This window comes from Anoplopoma fimbria, chromosome 13 (genome assembly GCF_027596085.1).
Source record: "Anoplopoma fimbria isolate UVic2021 breed Golden Eagle Sablefish chromosome 13, Afim_UVic_2022, whole genome shotgun sequence".
NCBI lineage: Eukaryota > Metazoa > Chordata > Actinopteri > Perciformes > Anoplopomatidae > Anoplopoma > Anoplopoma fimbria.
This window is the reverse complement of record NC_072461.1, coordinates 22,913,180-22,933,421: the sequence shown is the minus strand read 5'-3', so window position 1 is coordinate 22,933,421 and position 20,242 is coordinate 22,913,180. Positions and strand designations below refer to the sequence as shown.

The 20,242-nt window shown below is 41.2% G+C and overlaps 1 protein-coding gene across 1 annotated transcript; it reads left to right on the top strand.

The window, feature by feature from the left end:
• The first annotated feature begins 6,806 nt into the window (after nucleotides 1–6,806).
• rtn4r (reticulon 4 receptor) lies at nucleotides 6,807–17,688 on the top strand. The gene is made up of 3 exons (XM_054610178.1): nucleotides 6,807–6,875; nucleotides 9,064–9,128; nucleotides 16,356–17,688. Exons 1-3 carry the CDS (start codon nucleotides 6,807–6,809, stop codon nucleotides 17,686–17,688), a joined length of 1,467 nt encoding a protein of 488 aa, XP_054466153.1.
• Nucleotides 17,689–20,242: the final 2,554 nt, after the last annotated feature.

Genomic DNA, 20,242 nt, shown 5'->3' with positions numbered 1-20,242 from the left:
TACAATAAGTGTATTCAACATAGGTATTCAAGAGAACTACTAGTCACCAGAAGTCATGTTAACCTGATACCATGTTGTAAGTACTGGACCTAAGTACAATTTGGAAGTATTTCAAGTTTAATATTCTATACTTCTTTGATGCATTGTTATTGATGAAACTACTAATTGATATCTAAAATAGTTTGACCTAACAACTTAGATTAAAATGCTGCTTACACTGTACAGAATCAGTAATAACTAATCAAAGTTATTTGAATATTTCCAGTGTTTTAATTAAATGGTGTGACAATACAGGTAATATGGGTCAAATGCAATTAGTAGATGTCACCATGAAACCTCCACAGTTGATTACTCACGTTAAGACATTAAGACAATTACCTTTTTGGTTTGCCAGTTTTCTGAACTTTTGTGTTTGAATATGCCAGTGAGGCATGATCTAATGCTAACTTTGGGGAATTTATGAGAAATCAACAGACAGAAATAGACAAAGTAGCAAAATAAACACCTAAAAGGGTATTTTGGTTGTTTGCTTTCCACTAGTCGGAAAGAAGACATGTTATGTAAGCAAAACAGCTCAAAATCTCAAAATTGACCTGAGGTATCATGTCTTAAAAAAGATCCTGATACTGGTAATAGAACTGCAGTGGCGGTGCTGGCAATGGCTCATGGAACATGACGTGACTGAGACACATTTAAACACAAGAATCCAAAATCAATTAAACAGTTTGGCAACCCTGGTTTGATGGCTGATACTGTTTTTTTTTATACATGAAAAAGGAAAATATTACAAAGAAAATATTACAAATCAGAACACCAGCATCGGATTAATAAACTAAACCAGTTCATTATTCATTCTCTATTCCTGATATCAGTTACCTGCTACATTTAAAAAGAGCTGCGATTCATTTTAATATTTTAAGTGTGAAATTCACTTCTTTAAATGTTGATGTGTTGTGAAATTAAGAGACAGAATCTCTCTAGTTTTATGTGTTTTCATTCATTTTGCCAACATTCGTATATGATTCAACACTGATGTTGTTATGCTGTTTTATGTTCATGGAAACATGCCTTCTCGCACTTCAGTTATACTATTAGTGTTATCCCCTTTTTTTCCACTTTTTTCAACCCGACCACACTATAATTGCACCAGTCTACTAGTTAGGTTTTTAATTCACACGTAAATGGTATTTTGTTACACTGCGCAGAGCATTACGTCTTAATCAGTAGGGCATGGTTGGACCAAAAGCACCATTAAAAGCATTGTAATGCATTTGTATTATTCAGACGTATCAGCCCCATTAGTACAAGCGCTAGGAATGGCATTCATTTTACAAGCCACCAAGAGTTTACAAGCTGGAGCTCCAGGGAGAAAGGAACAGCTGAAGGATGCAGTTTAAAAATACCAGATAGTTTTTCTCCAGGGCTGGAATGACTCATTACCCAGGCAGCAAAGCAGGGAGTCTTGTCAGTTGGGTCGTCCCACAGTACACTGCAAATTGCGCCGGCGCATCACTTGCAGTCGTTTTAGGACAGTGACAACAACGGTTATGCACACATGCACTTATACACAACTTATCTACATGCCAACACCTGTGTTGGAATCCAGGGAAGGGTGATGTGTGCAGAATTCTGGGGGATTTTTGTTTTCTGGGAAGGTAGGGTAAAGTCTCAGGTGGCGGCCATATGCTGACGTGTTTATCCCTTCTTCTCATCTCGTGGCTCACTTGTTCAGAAGCGAGGGGTTGATGGGAGATAGCCTGACCAACCCGACACTCAGGATACTGCCGCGCCTCAGTGATAACTTGCCACTATTGGATCTTTACTCTGGTCTTATCTGATGGCTGCTCTGCCGTGAGGTGGTCTGACACGTCACCAGCTCTCCTATCTCTCTGGATGCAGCCCAAGGAGGTGCGAGGGAGATGTTGCAGTGGTTAGAGGGCGTATTGGGGGCACCCCAGCATGGCACTCAGGCTTGGATCATCCCTCACTTGGGAGATAAAGGGCAGGAATGATGACTTCGCAGCTTGAACTGAGCTTTGGGCCAGAGTTCGACCTTTCCAGTGAAAAAGGTGACTGATCCGTGGAGGCATCTGATGTAAAGAACTGCCCTTATCAGGCCAACAGGGAGGAAAGAGGAGGAGATAGCAGACAGGCGTGTGAGCGTGGATATTTAACTGATTCTGGGGTCGGCTGTGTGGGAATGTTCTTTCAGTCTTCATCCCCCTCCCTTTCTTTTTTTTCTATCCTTTCCTCCCTCTATCCTTCTTATCTGAGCTCCCCTGCAGAAAAATCCATTTTCCTGCAGTAGGCCTCTTTGTCTGCGCAGGGCGCGGCGGTACTGAGGCGGGTGGTAAATAATGCACAAGTGTTTCTCCTTTTATTCCTCCAAAGGAGGTAGCGCTCACTAAGACCCTCTCTGAAGTGGGCTTATTAAACCAACCAGGCCGCAGCTGTTGCTATTCCTTTTGTCGGGCAAGGTGAGGAAAAAGTAAGAATGTCCCTCAAGATATCTGCTCCAAGGGCCCATTATCCCATCCCCTCAACTCTTACCCATTGAAACTAAAAGATTCAAAATGGGAGATGCTTAGAGCTCCCAAAGTCACTAAGTGTGCCCTTGCTGTGGTGCAGTGCGTAGATCCTGCAGTCAGTTTGTGCCTGATCCCATGTAGAATGATAACATTGTCGTCCTGCTGATAGATTCCGAGACGATGCTTTGCCTTATAAGTTTTTATTATGAAAAAAGACGAGCAGAGGGGCCATCATCTTCTGGACAGGATTCAATGGTCGATAAAATTTAAGTTTCAAAAGCTCGCTAACTTTTCTTGACAGCGCCGGTAGCAGCCCTGTAACCTTAACATGAAAAAGATGACTTATTCTGGCATGTCCTTTTTTTGGCTTTGCCTTCCTTTTCTGAGCATCATCATCTTTTACCTTGTTCTATTTTTTTTTTTTATCATTTTATTCCATTTGTTCTAAAAGATAAAGAGGAACGTTTTTGGTCACCTCTTATTTTGACCCGAATTTCTGTAACTCCACTCCACTGGTGTTTCAGTCTTTAAAAACATAGCGGGGAATAAAAAACCTTCTAGTGTGCTTGAAGGTCTCTATTCTCAGCCGTGCTTTAATATATACAGTAAATACTGTAGATATGAGTCAACAAGGCTGGCCAAATCCATTTTCAAAGCTGCAGTTTTCACATGCTTTGGGTTTAAGTGGAAGGTCTGGGATAGAGAATGAATCAGATGAATGCGGAGGAGTGGGAAGATATGAGATCCTATACCTCACTAATGTCAAAAACCCGCCTACATACAGTACGCTCAGAGAGTATTGTAGCCTCCACAAATATTTACCGTTTTTTTTTCTAATAGTTTCCATTGCGCAACAAATCCTAACATATCCTCTTGACAGCACTATGTTGGAAAAAGACCTGTACAAAATCCAATGTGATGGGAGCAAAACACTGATGAGTACACTGTTCTTGTTAGAGGGCAGCACGGCAGAAGTAGGCCTCGTGTTATTGGCCCTAATACATTTGCTTGCAGGAACTGACTCAAAAGATGAAAGGAAAGGAGAGGTTTGTCTTTTTCAGGTCAACATGCCTCCAGGGCTGCCTACACATCCAAAATAGATGGATCTACAAGAAAGCTGGGCAGAATTAGTTAATGCTCGCACAATGAGCTACCTAATTTATTTATTTTTTGGATTCTTTGCATTTTTCTGCTAGTCTTTCGTCCTCTGGCGGTTTCTTACAGATGCTTCGCGGGCACATTGTGTCTCTGAATTTTCTTCCACTGTGTGTCTGATGAGTCAGGCACTGGGAGCGAGAAGGAATTAAACAGTCATTGTTTAAGATAATGGTTAACTAATGGCTACCATAGGAGGTGGCGCTTGAGAGCATGTGTCGTGTGAGACGGAGCACTTAAGTATGCCGCCAATATGAGTCAAGATTAATAATGTTGACATTCTGATGGGATGAAATAGACCATGTAAATACCGCCACAACAACAAGCCAGTCAGTCACCTCAATATGCAAAGTGATCTGCCCACCTCATCCGTATCCCAGTGATCTGCCTCTTTCAGCTTTCATTTCATTCTGTCTACATTTCTTTGTGTGAAAAATTACACATGCACTGTTTTTTAACCAAGCTGTTTTAAACACAGGGTGTTTTAATTAGTATGTATTTATTTGTTTCTTGTTTTCTTCATCAGTTATCCAATGAGGACTAGAGACATATGGCCAGTTTTGAGGATGCTCCACATTCATCCTAGAAATCTTATGATTAAAAGCCAAAAACTAAATGTTATGATCGTTAAAACTAAAACACAAACACAAAAAAGATGGATGATTGAAGACCTAAGTAATTATTGAAAACATACTAGGTACAACAACTACAAAACTCTTGTAGACTACAAAACTTTACTAAATAACTAGAAAACTGATCTAATGCTGAAAACACTATTCATTCTAAGAGACACCCTACTGAAAACCATGTGCCAAATAAAGTGCAGACTAAATTTGTCTTTTCCTCATTAATGAAACTTTTATGCTCAAATCTAATATTCACTTTCCTTTTAGCCCTTTTAGACTGTTTTTTTTCCCTTTGGAAAAAACAGCCTCTTAAGCTGATAAAGGCTCTGTTATGTTAACCGGGTAGAGACTAACTTTATCCATCTCCCGTTTGGTGTTGGAAAAAGCGTTTTTGCTTAAAGCTTGGCTGGGCAGCATTGGATAAACTATTAAGGGTTAGCTATATTTTAAAAGTATCCAACCAACAGCCCAGTGTTGCCAACTGTTTTCCATTGATAAGATAAGATAAGATAAGATAAGATAAGATAAGATAAGATAAGATAAGATAAGATAAGATAATCCTTTATTAGTCCCGCAGTGGGGAAATTTGCAGGCTTACAGCAGCATAGAGTAAAGTGCACACAAGAGACATAGTAAAAGAAAGACAAGATAAAAATAAAAAATGAAATAAAAAAACAAGTATTATAAATAAGCAATAAGAAACAGTAGAAAAACAACAATAACATCAGCTGATTAGCTAACAGCACTAGCTCCAAAAGCCCTTACAGCAAATCCAGCAAGAAAGTCGTAAAGTCGGCAACACTGACAGCCGCCGTCCCTTCAGGCCTCACTCAACAGTTATTGATTATTATTATAAATGTAAAGATATTATAATGAATGTAAACAAAGAACATGGCTATTGTTAGTACTCACAGCTGTCTGGCGAGCAGCTTGTGAAGGACAATGGTGACACACAATGAGTGCACGCACAAAGCATGATCAAGCAGGCAGGCAGGAGGTAGAGAGGCACGGGAATAATTCCAATGAAATGATTGGACAGGTTTAAAACAGTCCTGCGACAGCCACATTTACATTGTTCTTTTTTCTCTTTTTTTCTTTGTCAGAGCGTTTGATTTATTGATTGCTGTGGGATGCAATGAGTATTTCACCAAATGTAAAAACTACCCTAGCTTTAAACCAGCTGAAGGGACACTGCTGGTTTGGCTGATTATACTGTTTGGGTTGGTCACAACAAGCAACCCCTTTTCACATAGTCACATAGTGTTTTGATCCATTGTTAATATAAATATGTTGAATTCAGCAGCTTTAAATGCCTAGTTAAGTAATGTAGTGACAGCTCACCTGTTTCTACTTTCTCCGTTTTCTGACAGATTTGTTTTTATTCACTCAGATTAAAAATTCAAAATGTCAGGAATAACGTGCACGTGTAATTGCATGTTTGCATAATCAGGGTAGCAGATGCAATGGTGTGCTCAAATCTTCAGAAGCATATGGATCTGTGAGCTGTGAGTTTGTGTTTGTGTGTGATGACATATGGCCATAGCATTCACCGTATCCCCCTCAGTGAAGATGAGTTCCGTGATGTTTTTCGGTTCTTTGAAGCCATGTCTTTCTGGGCTTGTCAGTCAGTCAGTCTGAGGTGATTGCAGATGACACGTTAACAGACAGTCTGCGTAGTCAGCCGTCCAATCCAGCAGAGTGCAATATTGCGAAACTGGAGAAGACTGAGAAAGGTTAGATGACACATTATGGCAGTAAAAAGGGTATCAATAATGGTTTGTCTTGAATGATTCTCAGGCACATTTTACACCGCCTCTGGCCTCAGGCAGTGAATCTACCTGTATCACTCATTGCCTTTTCACATTAGCGAGAAATCTGCCCACTCAAAATACAACTCTGTGCTGTACAGCGCATTCACCTATGCATAACCTTGGAATGACTAACGTGTGTGACTGCAATTGTTTCTATCCCCGGAACGAGGGGCTTTGCAAGGTTAAGTAGAGCGTCCATGTCAAGAAGAAAAGCAGCAAAGGTGCTGGCAATTTAGAAATCCATTTCGGTTTCCCCCACAGCTACATTTTCCTACACAGCAATCCTCCAAACCAACTAAATTGATTACTCACAGAATGACTTTGGTTTAGTCTAGACTGGTCAAAGATTAAGTGCCTGTTTGATGTATTTTCCCCCAATTGTAACTCACACAAACACAACACTTCATCAGAACCCAGTTTCTCTTCGACGAGCACAACAAGTGCCAGTCTGAGAGGGCTGCGGCCAAACACAGGAATTCTGTAGTAATGAAGCTGTCAGAAAGATGTGGAGTGGATAATGTTGGCACCCGCTTCACTTCCAGGCCTGGAAAACAGAATAGACCATACAACGAGAGCTCAACTATGCCTACAGCAAAGACAGGCTACAATGACATCAAACTGCATAACCAGCTCATTACGGCGTGTTCTCTGCTCAGACCACCTCAACGTTTTTTCCTCATGCTCACATGCCCAAAATACGAGGCTGCCCGTGGGCGCTGCTGTATCGCTCTCCAGCTGACACTTCACACGAGGAGGTGACAGCATTATCTGAAGCTATCATCCAATATTTACTGGAGCCATTATCCTTTTTAGATAATACAGCAGTGATTCATTAGGCCTCGTTTGCTTTTGTGCCAGTGCAGTGAATTAACTGTGAGGGCTCGAAATACTCACCAATTCAAATTGTTGACACAAGACACCCAGAACTGCGTTTGGGACCAGTTTTGGGACTGGTGAATCATGTTTTGTTTTTCAGAACATCTGAAATGCAAAGAGCTCATTCAAAATATGATACTCCCCTTCTTCTCAGAGTCATGACTACCTGATACACACACTGCTGCAATCAACACCACTTATTAAATCCAGTGATACTGATTACAGTGCAAACGAGAAATGGTATTCACTAAAGGCGATATTGCCAAAGTAATCAAAAATATATATGGAAAAAGGCCCATATCAATCACTGTCTAAAAGGCAATCTTATATTTTCTGTAAGCATCACACAACGCATTTTGGGAACTGTACTGACAAAACTCAGATGGAAATAATTTGTGAAAGTGAACCTCATCCAAATAAACTTCCATTACTCATAACTATCGCCGTGTTTTAACAGTTGCTATAAACCCTGTAGGCGTCTAGGAGTAATTGAACGAGCATACAGCCAATGCAGTCGGGCCAGAACCTTCATTTATCGTACAGTGTACCGACAAACGTGAAACTCACAGATTTAAAAGACAGGATACAAAAACGATGAAAAATGAGTCAAGTGAGGGCGAGGAACAAAGGGATGGGCTTTGGTTGGCGCTAAATCATAAAAACAAAACAAAACAAAACAAGCCTGCTAACCCTTCATATTTTTTGCTGACTACTGCAGCCGATATCTGGTAGCACGGATCTTACCTGAAACAAACACACTGGCAACCACCCACAAGCTCTTTTCACTAGACAGTCAATCATTGCGTGTGGTGCCGAAATGATGAATGTATGAAACAAAAGCAAACACACACTAAACCTACTGCTCGGATCCAAGCCACCAAAAAAAAAAGTGCTGCATTAGGGTTAACCCTTTCAACCACACATGAAAGACCGAAGTTAACTTCAAAGCAAACTATCACACAGGTTAACATTACAACACAGAGACGCAGAGGGGACTGCTCAGTTGTCACTGACATTTTCACAAAGGGGATTTCATCAGCAGGGGCGGGTGATTAGTGACTGAAACCGGTGATGGAAAAAAAGGGGTAGGTGTCAGTCAGAGACGGGTAAGACTGGGGCGCAATCACAAGAGGGATGGCCATAGGTGTCGGCCATGTTGGATAAGATAAGATAAGATAAGATAAGATAATCCTTTATTAGTCCCGCAGCGGGGAAATTTGCAGACTTACAACAGAGTACGTAGAGTAAAGTGCACACAAGAGACATAGTAGAAGAAGACAAGCTGAAATGAAAAATAAAAATAAAACAAGTATTATAAATAAGCAATAAAAAAAAACAGTAGAAAAAACAACAATAACTGAAATATTATATTTACAGACAGAGAAAAAAACAACAACTATTTTAACTATTTTTAACTTTTTTAACTATTATTGCACAGTGTAATGTGTAATGTATTGCACAGGTTTTTATTGTCATGTTATTATTGTCATGTGGTCATGTGGTCTGCTGGGAGCAGAGTTGGTTGTGCAGCCTGACAGCAGCAGGAAGGAAGGACCTGCGGTTGACGTGCTTACTAGCCTTAATTGAAGGAAAAAATATGCAAGACATAACAAGACTGTCACATGACAGCATGACAATCAAAGCAGCCTTACCTATCCTGTAAATACGCAACCACATAAGACAGCATGATGACATACTGTATAGGACGGAGCAGATTCATCTTAGAGTTCAGTTAAATCACCTGGTTTGGGTACTCCCAACTGATATTGTGCCGTTTCTTCCTTTTTGTGTATTGCTTTGTAGGATAGATTTTCACACAAATCCTCTTAAGTACTTGAGGAGGATGAGACGTTCTGTTTTCAGCAACAACAAAAAAAAAGGATTGCCTCCTAAAATGTTGTTAACACCTGTGCTAAAGTCTGCTAGGAGCTAAGCAACACCAAGACACATGGGGCATGTGCTGCCGCAGCTACTGTTCCCTCATTTATTTTCTCTCCAGCCATGTGTAGATAAGATAAAGCCTTATACACTCTGTTAAGCAAAAATGCTTGGCTGCACTACTGGCAGCCCGGCACGCTACAAAACCCTAAAGTAGGGCATTCATTTCTGCTCCTCTGTGGCCTGGAGAGTGCATCTGGACACCCCCACACTCTCATGCTCGGCGGATGCCTGCATTATTTTCAGTTTACGATACTTGAATATTGCATTTTACATGGTTTCACATGTGAAAATTGCCCATGTCTGTGACATGTGGAGGCGGGCACAAAGCTGGATTTCAGCCTTTCTGCAAAACCTCACGGGTAGACTTGACTCCCAACGCCTCCTGTGGAACATTTCACAGTGAGCTGAGCAGCACTGAGGGCGACTTGGTTTGCTGCCAACTATACAATAGAGTTATGAGGGATGTGCCATTTTTGCCCCCTAATCCAGTGGCGCCTAGCCACCACACAACAATTAATCCTCTGTAGTGGCATTTAAGCATACCTAACTCCATTTAGGCTATCTTTAGAGGCAACTAAGAAGAAAAAGCACTGTCATTTTAACAACTTAGTTGTAGAAGTGCTGCCGATATATACAGTCAGTGGTGTAACTAGTATCCATCCTTTATTTAAAAGGGAAACAAATTGTATATGACTATTTATTCTTCATGAAAAGTACTACAAAGACGTTGAAACACAGTTGAACAATGTTTTCTGCGGCTCTGGAGGAGCTTTGTCAAGTCTGATAATTTTTTTCATGATGCAACTCATGAAGTATTTCAACGTTGGCTTGTAGACTACAAATTTGCTTTGAAAAGCCAGCAATGCAAACTGTTATTGGGTTTTATTGGGTTGTAGGAAATCATTCCTGCCTGTTTATCAATTTGCAGTACCAGTTGTGGGATCCTCTGCAGTCCTCCAATGCATATTTGATAGACGTGTTAAGTAATACCACAGAGTAAAATACTCTATGACAAGTAAAATTCAACAACCCAAATCCTACCTAAAAGTAGGCTATTAGCCACACTTAAACTATCAAAAGAAAAAAATACCTTTTATGTCGGCAGAACGTCAGTGTTCACTGAATTAATGTGCAAGCAGCAGATTTGAGTCGTAGATGAAGTTAATTATGGTTATCATTTACAGTGTATCATATTCTATAAGGTATTCTATATTCTATAAGTATAAGTATTTGTATGTAAAATAAAATTGAAAAAGAAATATATCAATATTTGGCTTTGAAATGTCGTGATGGACAATTATGCAGTAGCATAAAATGAAACTAGGGTACAGTGCAAGAACTTTGTACTCTTTGTATCTCTGTATCTTAGTATGGTACTTGAGTAAATATATGTTATTAAGTTATTTTTCACCAGTGTGGACAGCAACAACAGTTTGTAAATGTTAAGCAAAACACAGTCTTGAATGATATCCTGTGAGTGAGGATTTGAGCAGCTTCCAGGTCAGTGCATCACTCAAGGGTCGATGGTAATTTGATGTCAGTTGTTGAAAAAGAGAACTCTTCACTTCCACTTTCACTTTCAATTGCTCAGCAGTCGAGCAGGGATTCGATCAGACAGCCCCCTGATTGCAAGCTTATTCTCTCTTGTCAGGATATTGCCAGGCCTCTGCATTTCTCTCAGACAAGAAGAATCTCCCATACTATGTCCCTCTTGTGGACTCGGGAGGGGGGTAACATGCCCTCTTGGGTGTCCTTCCAGTGGAGAAAAACATTAGAAAGTGCGCTCTAGGTTGCCCTTCTTGTGTTGAAAATATGATGAAGTGCCCTCAAAGGTGCCCTTCCAGTGAAGAAAACATGACGAAATGCCCTCTAGGGTGCCCTTTCAGTGGATAAAACATGCTAAAGTGTCCTCTAGGGTGCCCTTTCAGTAGAGAAAACATGATAAAGTGATTTCTACGGTCACTTTCAGTGGAGAAAACAAGATAAATTGATCTCTAGGGTGAAAACAGTGTGTGCTCTTGGATGCCCCCATGGTAGATGATAAAGTGCCATATAGGGGGCCCTAAAATGGAGAAGATTGATGGAGGGCCATATTAGCCCTAAAACTTTCTGCAAACTGCTACCCCACCCTATGCAGCTGGTGCCCTTTTCATTTTTTTCACCTCTGCAGCTCAGACAGCCTGAGTCCACCACTGCTATGTGCACACATGTCCAGATATATGCATGCAGATCTATACAGACCCTCTTTTTCCAAACACACACAGTTGCCTGGCTCTGGTTTTCCTTCTGCCTGCCGACCTCCGGTTCCCTCAGTTATTCATGAGCCATCTGCTTGGGCAAGTGCTGTGTCAGATGTGTGTCAAACAGGACCTCATCTATCCCCCCTGTTCGTCTTCTAATTGTGTCCTCGTCTGCATACTGAAGCCGCCACTGATGCGGCTGCAACACTCCATGGTTAGCCAAGGGACTCAAGCTCAACTCTCTGGTCTCTCATGTCCTAAATAACCAGTTTGATCTGATGTTTGCATCTTTATTTAAGATCATAGCAACTGGTTCATCAATGTTGTAAGGGAAAGCACAAATCTGTTTTTGGTTGCTCGTATGTGTGTTTGTTTTGCGTGTGTGCGTTCTTTTAGGAAGTGGGTTGAAGAGGACTCGTGTTTCCATTGAGATACAGAAACTGACAACTTTTTCATTGATAACATAACATAATACTTTACATTAAGTCAAAAGTTAATGGTTGTGCACCCTTCATTACAACAAGAATCATGTAATAGTAGCTAAGATGCCAATAGGAAGTGTATTTAAACAGCATCTAGGTGGAAAAAGTACTGGAATGTACAAGTGAAGAAATATAACTTGACCTTGAAGTAAGACTGTGTTGAAACCTGAGCAAAAGAAGAAAAGTAGCTCTTTTAAACACTGTGACAGGGTGAATGTGGTAGCTGTAAAAGGGCCAATGTGGCCTTCTGATCACAACCTTTTTCCACATGAATATGCCCTTCCAACCAATCCCTCTGCACTGCTCTGAAGAAGACCATTTACTCCCTTGAATATAACTTTTTCACTTGGGCTATGCGGTAAAAGATGTTCAAAGCAAACTTAGATGGAATAATTCTCCTGGTCTGCCATGAGAGAGTAACTGTAGGCGACTCTGTAATTCTCAGCTTTCAAAAGTAGAACTTTATCAAAAGGTCCACTTGAGTGGAATGTACTCAAGTTAAAGTTAAAGAAGCTAATAAGGGAGTCATTTACAATAACAAGGTTGCATGTTGCTTTACATCCATAAAGGCATCACTCAAACCCCATTAAAGCTGAAAGTAAATGCTTGATGATTAACTCAGGAGTTGAAAACATGAATGTGTGTCCAATTTCCCCCATTGTTCATAGTCTGTCAGTTTTGGATCAATTCCACCCATTTGATAAAAGCCCTGAAGAAATATACATGATTTTAAACCAATCATAATCACAGTTGGGCCTGAACTGAAAATTGCACATGTTTTGAGAGTGATTAGGGAGCATTTTTTTAACTAATTGCTTTGTGCCCAGTTTGAAACGGTTTAGCTTGGCTAGAAGCCAGGTCGACCACATATCACATTTGTTTCTGTTTTTTTTCTTGAAAAAGTAGCAATGTGCACCAGAAGGGAGAGCAGGAGGAACCGGAACAGTCAGCCATTGATGACGGGCTTGAGAGAGAAAACAGAAATAAACTAAATAATCACAGACAAAAACAGTATGAGAATAATTGATAAAAAAGTTCCAGTGACAAACAAAGATATAAATGCTGCAGTTGGAACATTTCAAACTAGAACCTTCCCCCTGAACATAATGAGGAATAATGTCTAAAAGTCTAAAAAAGAACATTTAAAAGTAGTTATTTCCAAAGAAAAGGAAAACAAATAGTATTGGCTTAGTTCAAGAATGTAATTATCACATATGGGTGTTGACTCCTCATAATAAGTTTGTGTTTGTGAGTTTCCAAGTCTGCAATGCACCCTGTTATTGCCCTTTATTATTCTCGGTTCGCATTTATTTCTAGCTGCATGGGCTGTGCTAATATTGGGCCTCATACAACTGTCAGTTTCTCTAAGTTATTCCTTTCAACATGATATAAAAACAATTTATGTATGCATGGATGGATTCACACTAGATACATGACCTTAGCGGGAGGATCATGACTATAATAAATGCAGGCCCGCCTCTGAGCAACACAATAATGTATGATTTCAGAAAGGGGCCAGGAGGTCCCTCTGGAAAACTGCTGTGATTCATCTCTGACAGAGACATCACTTCCACTCTGGGCCAAGGGGATAAGACTGTCATGTTAGCCGTCCCTGCCCAATCCCCAGCCCTTCAAAGTAAAGCCACCATGATGAATCGGAGAGGCCCTCTCAATGTGCTGTCCCAACATACCCTCTGTGTTCATTGCGGGTTTCGTTGCATGAGGAAGGGTATGAATGTGTGTTGTATTTTCACAATAAGACAAAAGGAGTGCTCAGAGTTTTGCTTAGAGCTCCAAACATTTCCAGGAAACACATGCAAATGAGCGAGGAGTCTGGCGAAGTAATGCACTCATACAATAAGTAAACAAAGCCGTCTGTGCCCACTCATACCACTCCTGTGGGCATCTTTTGTTTTGCTACTCAATGTAGTATTCTCTAGTTGCTTCTAAAGAACTGATAGCAGAATTATTATTTTTTGTTATTAATCAACATTTATTTATTTTCATGCCCAATTTTTGGCCAGAAGTCTACTGAAATCCATACAAATGCAATTCTTCTAGGTGAGTTGTTCAGGAAGGACAAAGTGGGCTTTACTGTGGGTCTTACAGATTGTCATGCCTGAAGCTAGCCGAATAAAACTTCACTTTTCCAATTCAGGCAAGGGACACCGAGAGGCCAATATCCAATATTTTTGGGTAAAAGACCAATATTAGCCCAATATATTGTCCTGACCAGGGGGTCCTCGGCTGCATCACACGGTTTTGGAGAATTTGTTTCGACAGACAATTCAATTAGGCGAGCATGGAAGCTGTGTCGCTACAGAATACTGGTCGCCCTGCAATTCATGAACCTGCCATACATTTTCAGGCTCCTATTGTAAATAGAAGTGTTTGTCTCGGGGGAGAAGGAGGGGTTGATGTGATGTACTTTACTCAAAGCTGAAGGGGCCACAGTGTCAGTCGGGAGGAAACAAAGAGGCTTGTCTGCTCTTAAACAGAGTGATGATTGCTACTGTACAATAATATAGCTCTCAGAAGAGAGGCCGCCGGCAAACTCTGAAACAGGAAGGCAGAGCTCGGAGCCATGTTTTGACACAGCAGATAGGGGAAGATTAAGTGTTGAAACCAAAGCTGGCAGAAGACGATAAGGAATGGATTTTTTGCAACCACTACCTTGTTGCTGTATTTTAAGATATTTAAGTTTGTGTCTACAAACAGCTAAACAGTATGCTGTGTAATCTTTGCAACGATTTAGATTTGGGGCAAAGACAAGGAAGCAGTGATGATGATGATAAAAAGATGGAAGACCAACATTGTTGACAGATCAATGGTGTGAACACAGCTCTTACATCAGCAGTTGGATACAAATCTCTAGAGAGGAAGGTGAGAGGTGTAACTGTGAAGTCATGCCCAGGTTATTCGCATAAATGTGATAATGAAAGAGTGACATATTACAAAGATGTCAAGTATATGTGTTCAACATCTGGTAATGCAATCAGCGTGATGCAGATGACAAGACGCTGTTAGTGAAGAAAAAATAATTGGGATGGAGTTGATGACATTGTGGGGCTTATGCTGTCACTCAACAGATGAGAGCTAAGGAAACTAGGCTTTGCCATGCACCGCGTGGGTGGAAATAGCCTGTTAATGAATAGACAGCAGAAGTGGGAAAAAAATGAAGACGGCAGAGGAGATACACGAAGCGTGCTGTGCGATAAAATATGGCTATTGTTAGGCAGTGCTGAGGGAAAAAGTGCTGCGATGCAGAAAGAGTGGAAAGTCTTGACAGCTTTCCGGTGGCAGTCTGACGGCTGAGCAGGGAGATTGGAAGGAAAGTGCAGCAGAGGGCTGCTGTCAGGCCACACCAGAGCTCCGTTTAACAAGGTCCAGAGATGAGCTGCACCACAACACATTGCAGGGGGAATGAGAGAAGGGAGAGTGGGGATGGGGCGGAGGGCTGAGTAAAGGCTCGTGTATTTTCCAGAGCCTCGCTACCTGTCAAACCTGCAAGCCTGGGATTCCTCACATGTGCATGGGAGCAGAGATTGGAAATCCTGAGTAAGGACAGGAGCTGTAGCAGATTTGAAGGAGTACCTGCCATTATATGCCGCTCCTAGTAGTGCCCGTGACACTTTGACACCATCATCTCTCCATAAAGGGGACTGTGAGCCCCAATAGATGCACTCCCTTTTTACCTTAACTGCACCTACAATGTGATGTCAGAAGTGATCATTCACGTGTGATAATCCAGCCCGCTATACCCATCGTGCTCTGCGTCGGGAGCTGATCCGTGGCAGAGGACAAGCAGAAATAATTAATACGAGCAAATGCAGAATACGCTTTGTTTTAAAACATGGTTGCCTTCAGGCGAACACATCCAAGGATCTTTACGGGCCTTGCCCTGAGTGCTGCCACACATCATCTAATTTTCCTCATCCTATGGGGCCTCCATAGCCCTCTTTCCACCTTGGCCCCAGGCGTCAATCTCTTAGCCTGGCATGAAAGCTTATCTCCCAGAGTCAGGCTAAATGCCAACCTCAGGAATGCTGAAACACCATTCGTCATGTTCGCCCTATTAAAGCAAGCTAATTCCACATAAAAGCCACCCACCCAATTTGAAATGAGTCAGCCTTCACAGGACTCTCTTCAGCTGTTTTAGGTCCTCACATCAGCAGAAACAGCAGGGAGGAAATGTGTCCCCAGACCTAAATAACATCACCATTGAAAAAAAAGAATCACGGCTATGTTTAGGATTCTCTATTCTATATTAATGTGCTTAACATCACATGAAATGATTTGGATGTTGTTGTTTATGTGACATAATGGTGTGTGCTGTGTCACTGGCTTAAATTGTGCATATTGGATATTGCTTACACATCCTTAATGTTTAAAAAAACCCATCAAAAACTGCACATCTAGTTTATCTACACATGATAACCTCATTAATGCTTTATTTCAGACTGATTCTCGAATTGTGCTGTCTGATTATAATTTACTCTGTTCTTTCAAGGGGGTTATGCATTTTACATCCTGACCTTAATTCATCTATTTCCACATATTTTTGGCGACTTTATTAGAACTGTGGTTTTTAAATATTTATACACCTTGTTTTCTAACCCACTGATGTGTGTTTCTCTATCTCTGCAGGGGGGCGACTCCTCTTTCTGGTGATGTGGCTGAACCTTGTGCCTCAAACTATCAGCTGCCCTGCCAAGTGTGTGTGCTACAGTGAGCCCAGGCCCACTGTGGCCTGCCAACAACAAGGACTGTTTTCCATCCCTACTGAGATCCCCGTGCGGAGCCAGCGGATATTCCTCCAGAGCAACAAGCTGACGGTGGTGAGGTCCACCAGCTTCAGCTCTTGCCACAATCTTACCGTTCTCTGGCTCTACTCCAACAACATCAGCTACATCGAGGCAGGGGCCTTTTACGGCTTGGAGAGGCTGGAGGAACTGGACATTGGGGACAACAGCAACCTCCGCACCATCAGCCCTACAGCCTTCCGTGGCTTAACTAAGCTGCACACCCTCCACCTGCACAGGTGTGGTCTGTCAGAGCTCCCTGTTGGGGTTTTCCGAGGAATGTTCTCCCTACAGTACCTTTACCTGCAGGACAATTACATTCTAACCCTGCATGATGACACCTTTCTAGATCTTGCCAATCTCACGTATCTCTATCTGCACAATAACAAGATCAAGATAGTAACAGACAACATGTTGCGAGGCTTAATCAATCTGGATCGGCTGCTGCTACACCAGAACCGGGTAATCTTTGTCCAACCTAGGGCTTTTACTGATCTTGGTAAGCTGAAATCCCTGTTCTTGTTCTTCAACAATCTCACTGTCTTGACAGGAGAGACTATGGACGCGCTGGTGTCTCTCCAATATTTGCGTTTAAACGGGAACCAGTGGATCTGTGATTGCCGGGCGAGGACCTTGTGGGACTGGTTCAAACGTTTCAAAGGTTCAAGCTCTGAGTTGGAGTGCAATGTTCCTGAGTTCCTGGCAGGGAAGGACCTGAAACGACTGAAGAGTGAAGATTTGGAGGGCTGTGTGGAGACGCCTCAAATCCAGACCAATCTCTTCAGCTCCAAGGGGCAGAGTGGGAAATTCTCCTCAACTGAAAATCCTCTCGGAGACACCGTTCCCAGGTGTTGCCTTGGAGATAACGACAAGTCCTCTATCCTGTCTGGCAAGAGCCGCCAAATCACCAACAACCCCCTCAAGGAAAAGGAGAACATGTCTAAGACTAAATATAAGGAGCCGGAACGAACGAAAAATGAGACCCAGAATAAGCAGAATGACGGACCACTGGGAACCTTGTCCAACACCCTGGACAAGTCTTTGGAAAATCTAAACCCTGATCTTATAGACAATCTGGAGTCATCTACAGCGTCAAACAAAAAGAAAAAGAAGTGTTCCAAAAAGCCCAAATCAGACGCCCACTGCATCAAAAGCCGGGGTTCTACACTGCAAATGCTGCGCCCTCTCTTCATTCCCATGATCTGGATATCTCTAGCCATGTCTTAGGACTTCTAACATCACTCTGAACACAGAACTGAAGATTGTTGATGCTCATGACAATGATAACCGAAGATGCAGTGACATCGAGAACAGACAGTGACTGAAAATCGAGGAGTCGCGTTGACCCAACGTGGGCGAGGAAAAACAATGATGATGAAGACGTTAAAGTACATTTAACAAAATGGATGCCTTTACAGAACACTACAGATCTAATGTATATAATGAATTGGTGCCCAAAATTGTTTGTTCTCTATGTACTTAACTGTACTGTGTCAAAGCTACACTCCGGAGTCCCCTTCCTTTTTCCCTCTCAAAAGCTTTTACTGCTTAGACAGACCACCGGAAGATGAAAAAAATAAAGACAAAAACAAAAAAACAAATACAGGAAATCCGATACAGAGCGCACACAAAGAATGTTTGGGTCGGTTTAATGAAGATAAACGATCTCTCCCCATTATTTATTCAAAGTGATGCATTTGTTGGGTAATGTTATGTTTTTTATGTTCATAAAAGCAAATGTTTAACCTCCCCCCCCATTTTAGTTCTATTTTCATGACAGAAAGGGTTTATGGGCAGCATTTACCAAAAGAATGCTGTCAATTTGTTTATGGAGATTGCAATGGAACCATAGATATGCATTTTATTTTACTTGTGTACAAGTATGAATATATTATGAATAAAAGTTCTTATTTCGTATATATTTTGATATTGTGTGGTAATTCCCAGTACGACAGAACACATGGACTCCAGCTTCTTAAATGTGAGGATATGCTACTTTGTCTGTTATGGTATTGCAAATTTAATTTTTTATAGGTTTTGAACAGTTGCATCGATAATAACAAAGAAATTTAAGACATTGGGTTGTAGTTGCATTTTACAAGTAAATAATCACAAAAAGAACAGAGAGATTAATTGATAGGATGTCTCCTAGTTGATATTTGAAGACCTTTGATGCTATATATCTTGGTGTGCTGTCTTAAGCAGAAATGACTATATTCCAAGATTTTGTCAGCACAATTGCTCTAAATGAGTACCAAAATGTGTTGGCAACAACAGCAGCTCATATTCTGTCTCACTAACCACATTGAGAGCCAATCAACATTCTTCCTCCCAAACAGATGGTGGGCCTACTGCAGTGTGTTCATTGTTTTTTAGGATTGTTAAGAGTGCTATGACCGACTGCCTTGTCAAATCTGGCCTCATCCCAAACCTCAGGGGTCCAGATTTAGATTGTTTTCTCCTCGGCCTCTTTAGGACGTTGGCACGGCAGCGCTCGACTCACTCCCAACGAGACCTGCAGCTCACTTTCAGTGGTAATAAAGAGCATAAATAATGGGGGAAACATAAATTACTCTTTTTATGATATGCATTTGGAAATTATCACCTGTACTTTCCAACTGTTGACAAACTATTTTCAAACTTTGATCTCATATTGGTCAAGGAACCATATTAAGATGAAATTATCATGCCTCTGTTTGATGTTTATTAGTTGCAACCAGTTTGTGCTACAATCTCCTAAGGCTTTCTAAAAGATCAAACAAATCAATGTGCTTTTATATGAATATAAAACACGGTCAACATCGGCCAATGAAATACATTTACAAGTCTTAAGTGACTGCTGCATGTGTCGTATGATGATGTTGACTGAAAAGCCGCAGGCATCGTAGCAAAAATCTGCATATGATTGGAGCTAGTTATGTATATTACAAACACTGCCATATTTCAAGTAATTTCGAGTGAATTATTTGAAAGTGTATGAAAATGCTGTAGGAATATTCAAAAAGTGACTCCTCACATCACAACCTTGATGTTGAAAGCAGAAGAGACCCTGAAGGCATCATATTAAGTACTGACTTTCTTTCTTGATGTGGAAAATGCAATATGACAAATTGTAGCTTTGAAATGTCACTTTTTCACACAGTTCTATTGGGGCTAGTTGCCTGTGGTGGGTCCATGCTGGACTCATATTCTGTACCAAATTAAGTCAAGATTTTGTCAACAGCCCTCAATTTATCTCTCACAAAGTGACAGGATTAGAAGGCAGGGCCACCACAAATCCCTCGAGCTTTCAATTGTCGTCTATTAACCCTGGAAAGTAAGAGGACTCAAGGGGACCTGAGAAGATATTGATCTTGAGTAGAAATCAACAGGGAAAATCAACAAGGCCCCTCTAACAGACTGCCAGTACCCTCTGCTGTTACACAAGCAGCTAAGTCTGCCAGGATGCAAGTAATTGTATCGGACTCAAGCCTCTCCTGTATATCTGCTCAGGCAACCATCAAAATAAAAAAAGCAATCCCTACCTGAGTCCCATTTATATGTTAAACTGTTAAAATGACTGTTGTGCATGCAAGCCTGCTACTCCTCTATTCCAACTGCACCTCCACTGTAGAGTTCAAAAAGGCTTCTGAATGAAGAAATTACTTTTTTCCCTATGAAACCTGCCTGCCCTCTTTAAAAATTAGAGAAGTTTGAAATGTGGTGAAAGCTCCGGAGAAGGCTAGTAGGTGAGCCTTGAGTTCAAACTACATTTCCCATGCATTCTGCAACATTATATTGA

Excerpts from the sequence above, each read along its gene's own strand:
- rtn4r (XM_054610178.1), top strand. The coding sequence starts at position 6,807 with ATGCCCAAAATACGAGGCTGCCCGTGGGCGCTGCTGTATCGCTCTCCA. Across the intron at positions 6,876-9,063 it reads CTGACACTTCACACGAGGAG|CCCGGCACGCTACAAAACCC; the intron begins GTGACAGCATTA and ends CACTACTGGCAG. Across the intron at positions 9,129-16,355 it reads CTCTGTGGCCTGGAGAGTGC|TATCAGCTGCCCTGCCAAGT; the intron begins ATCTGGACACCC and ends TGTGCCTCAAAC.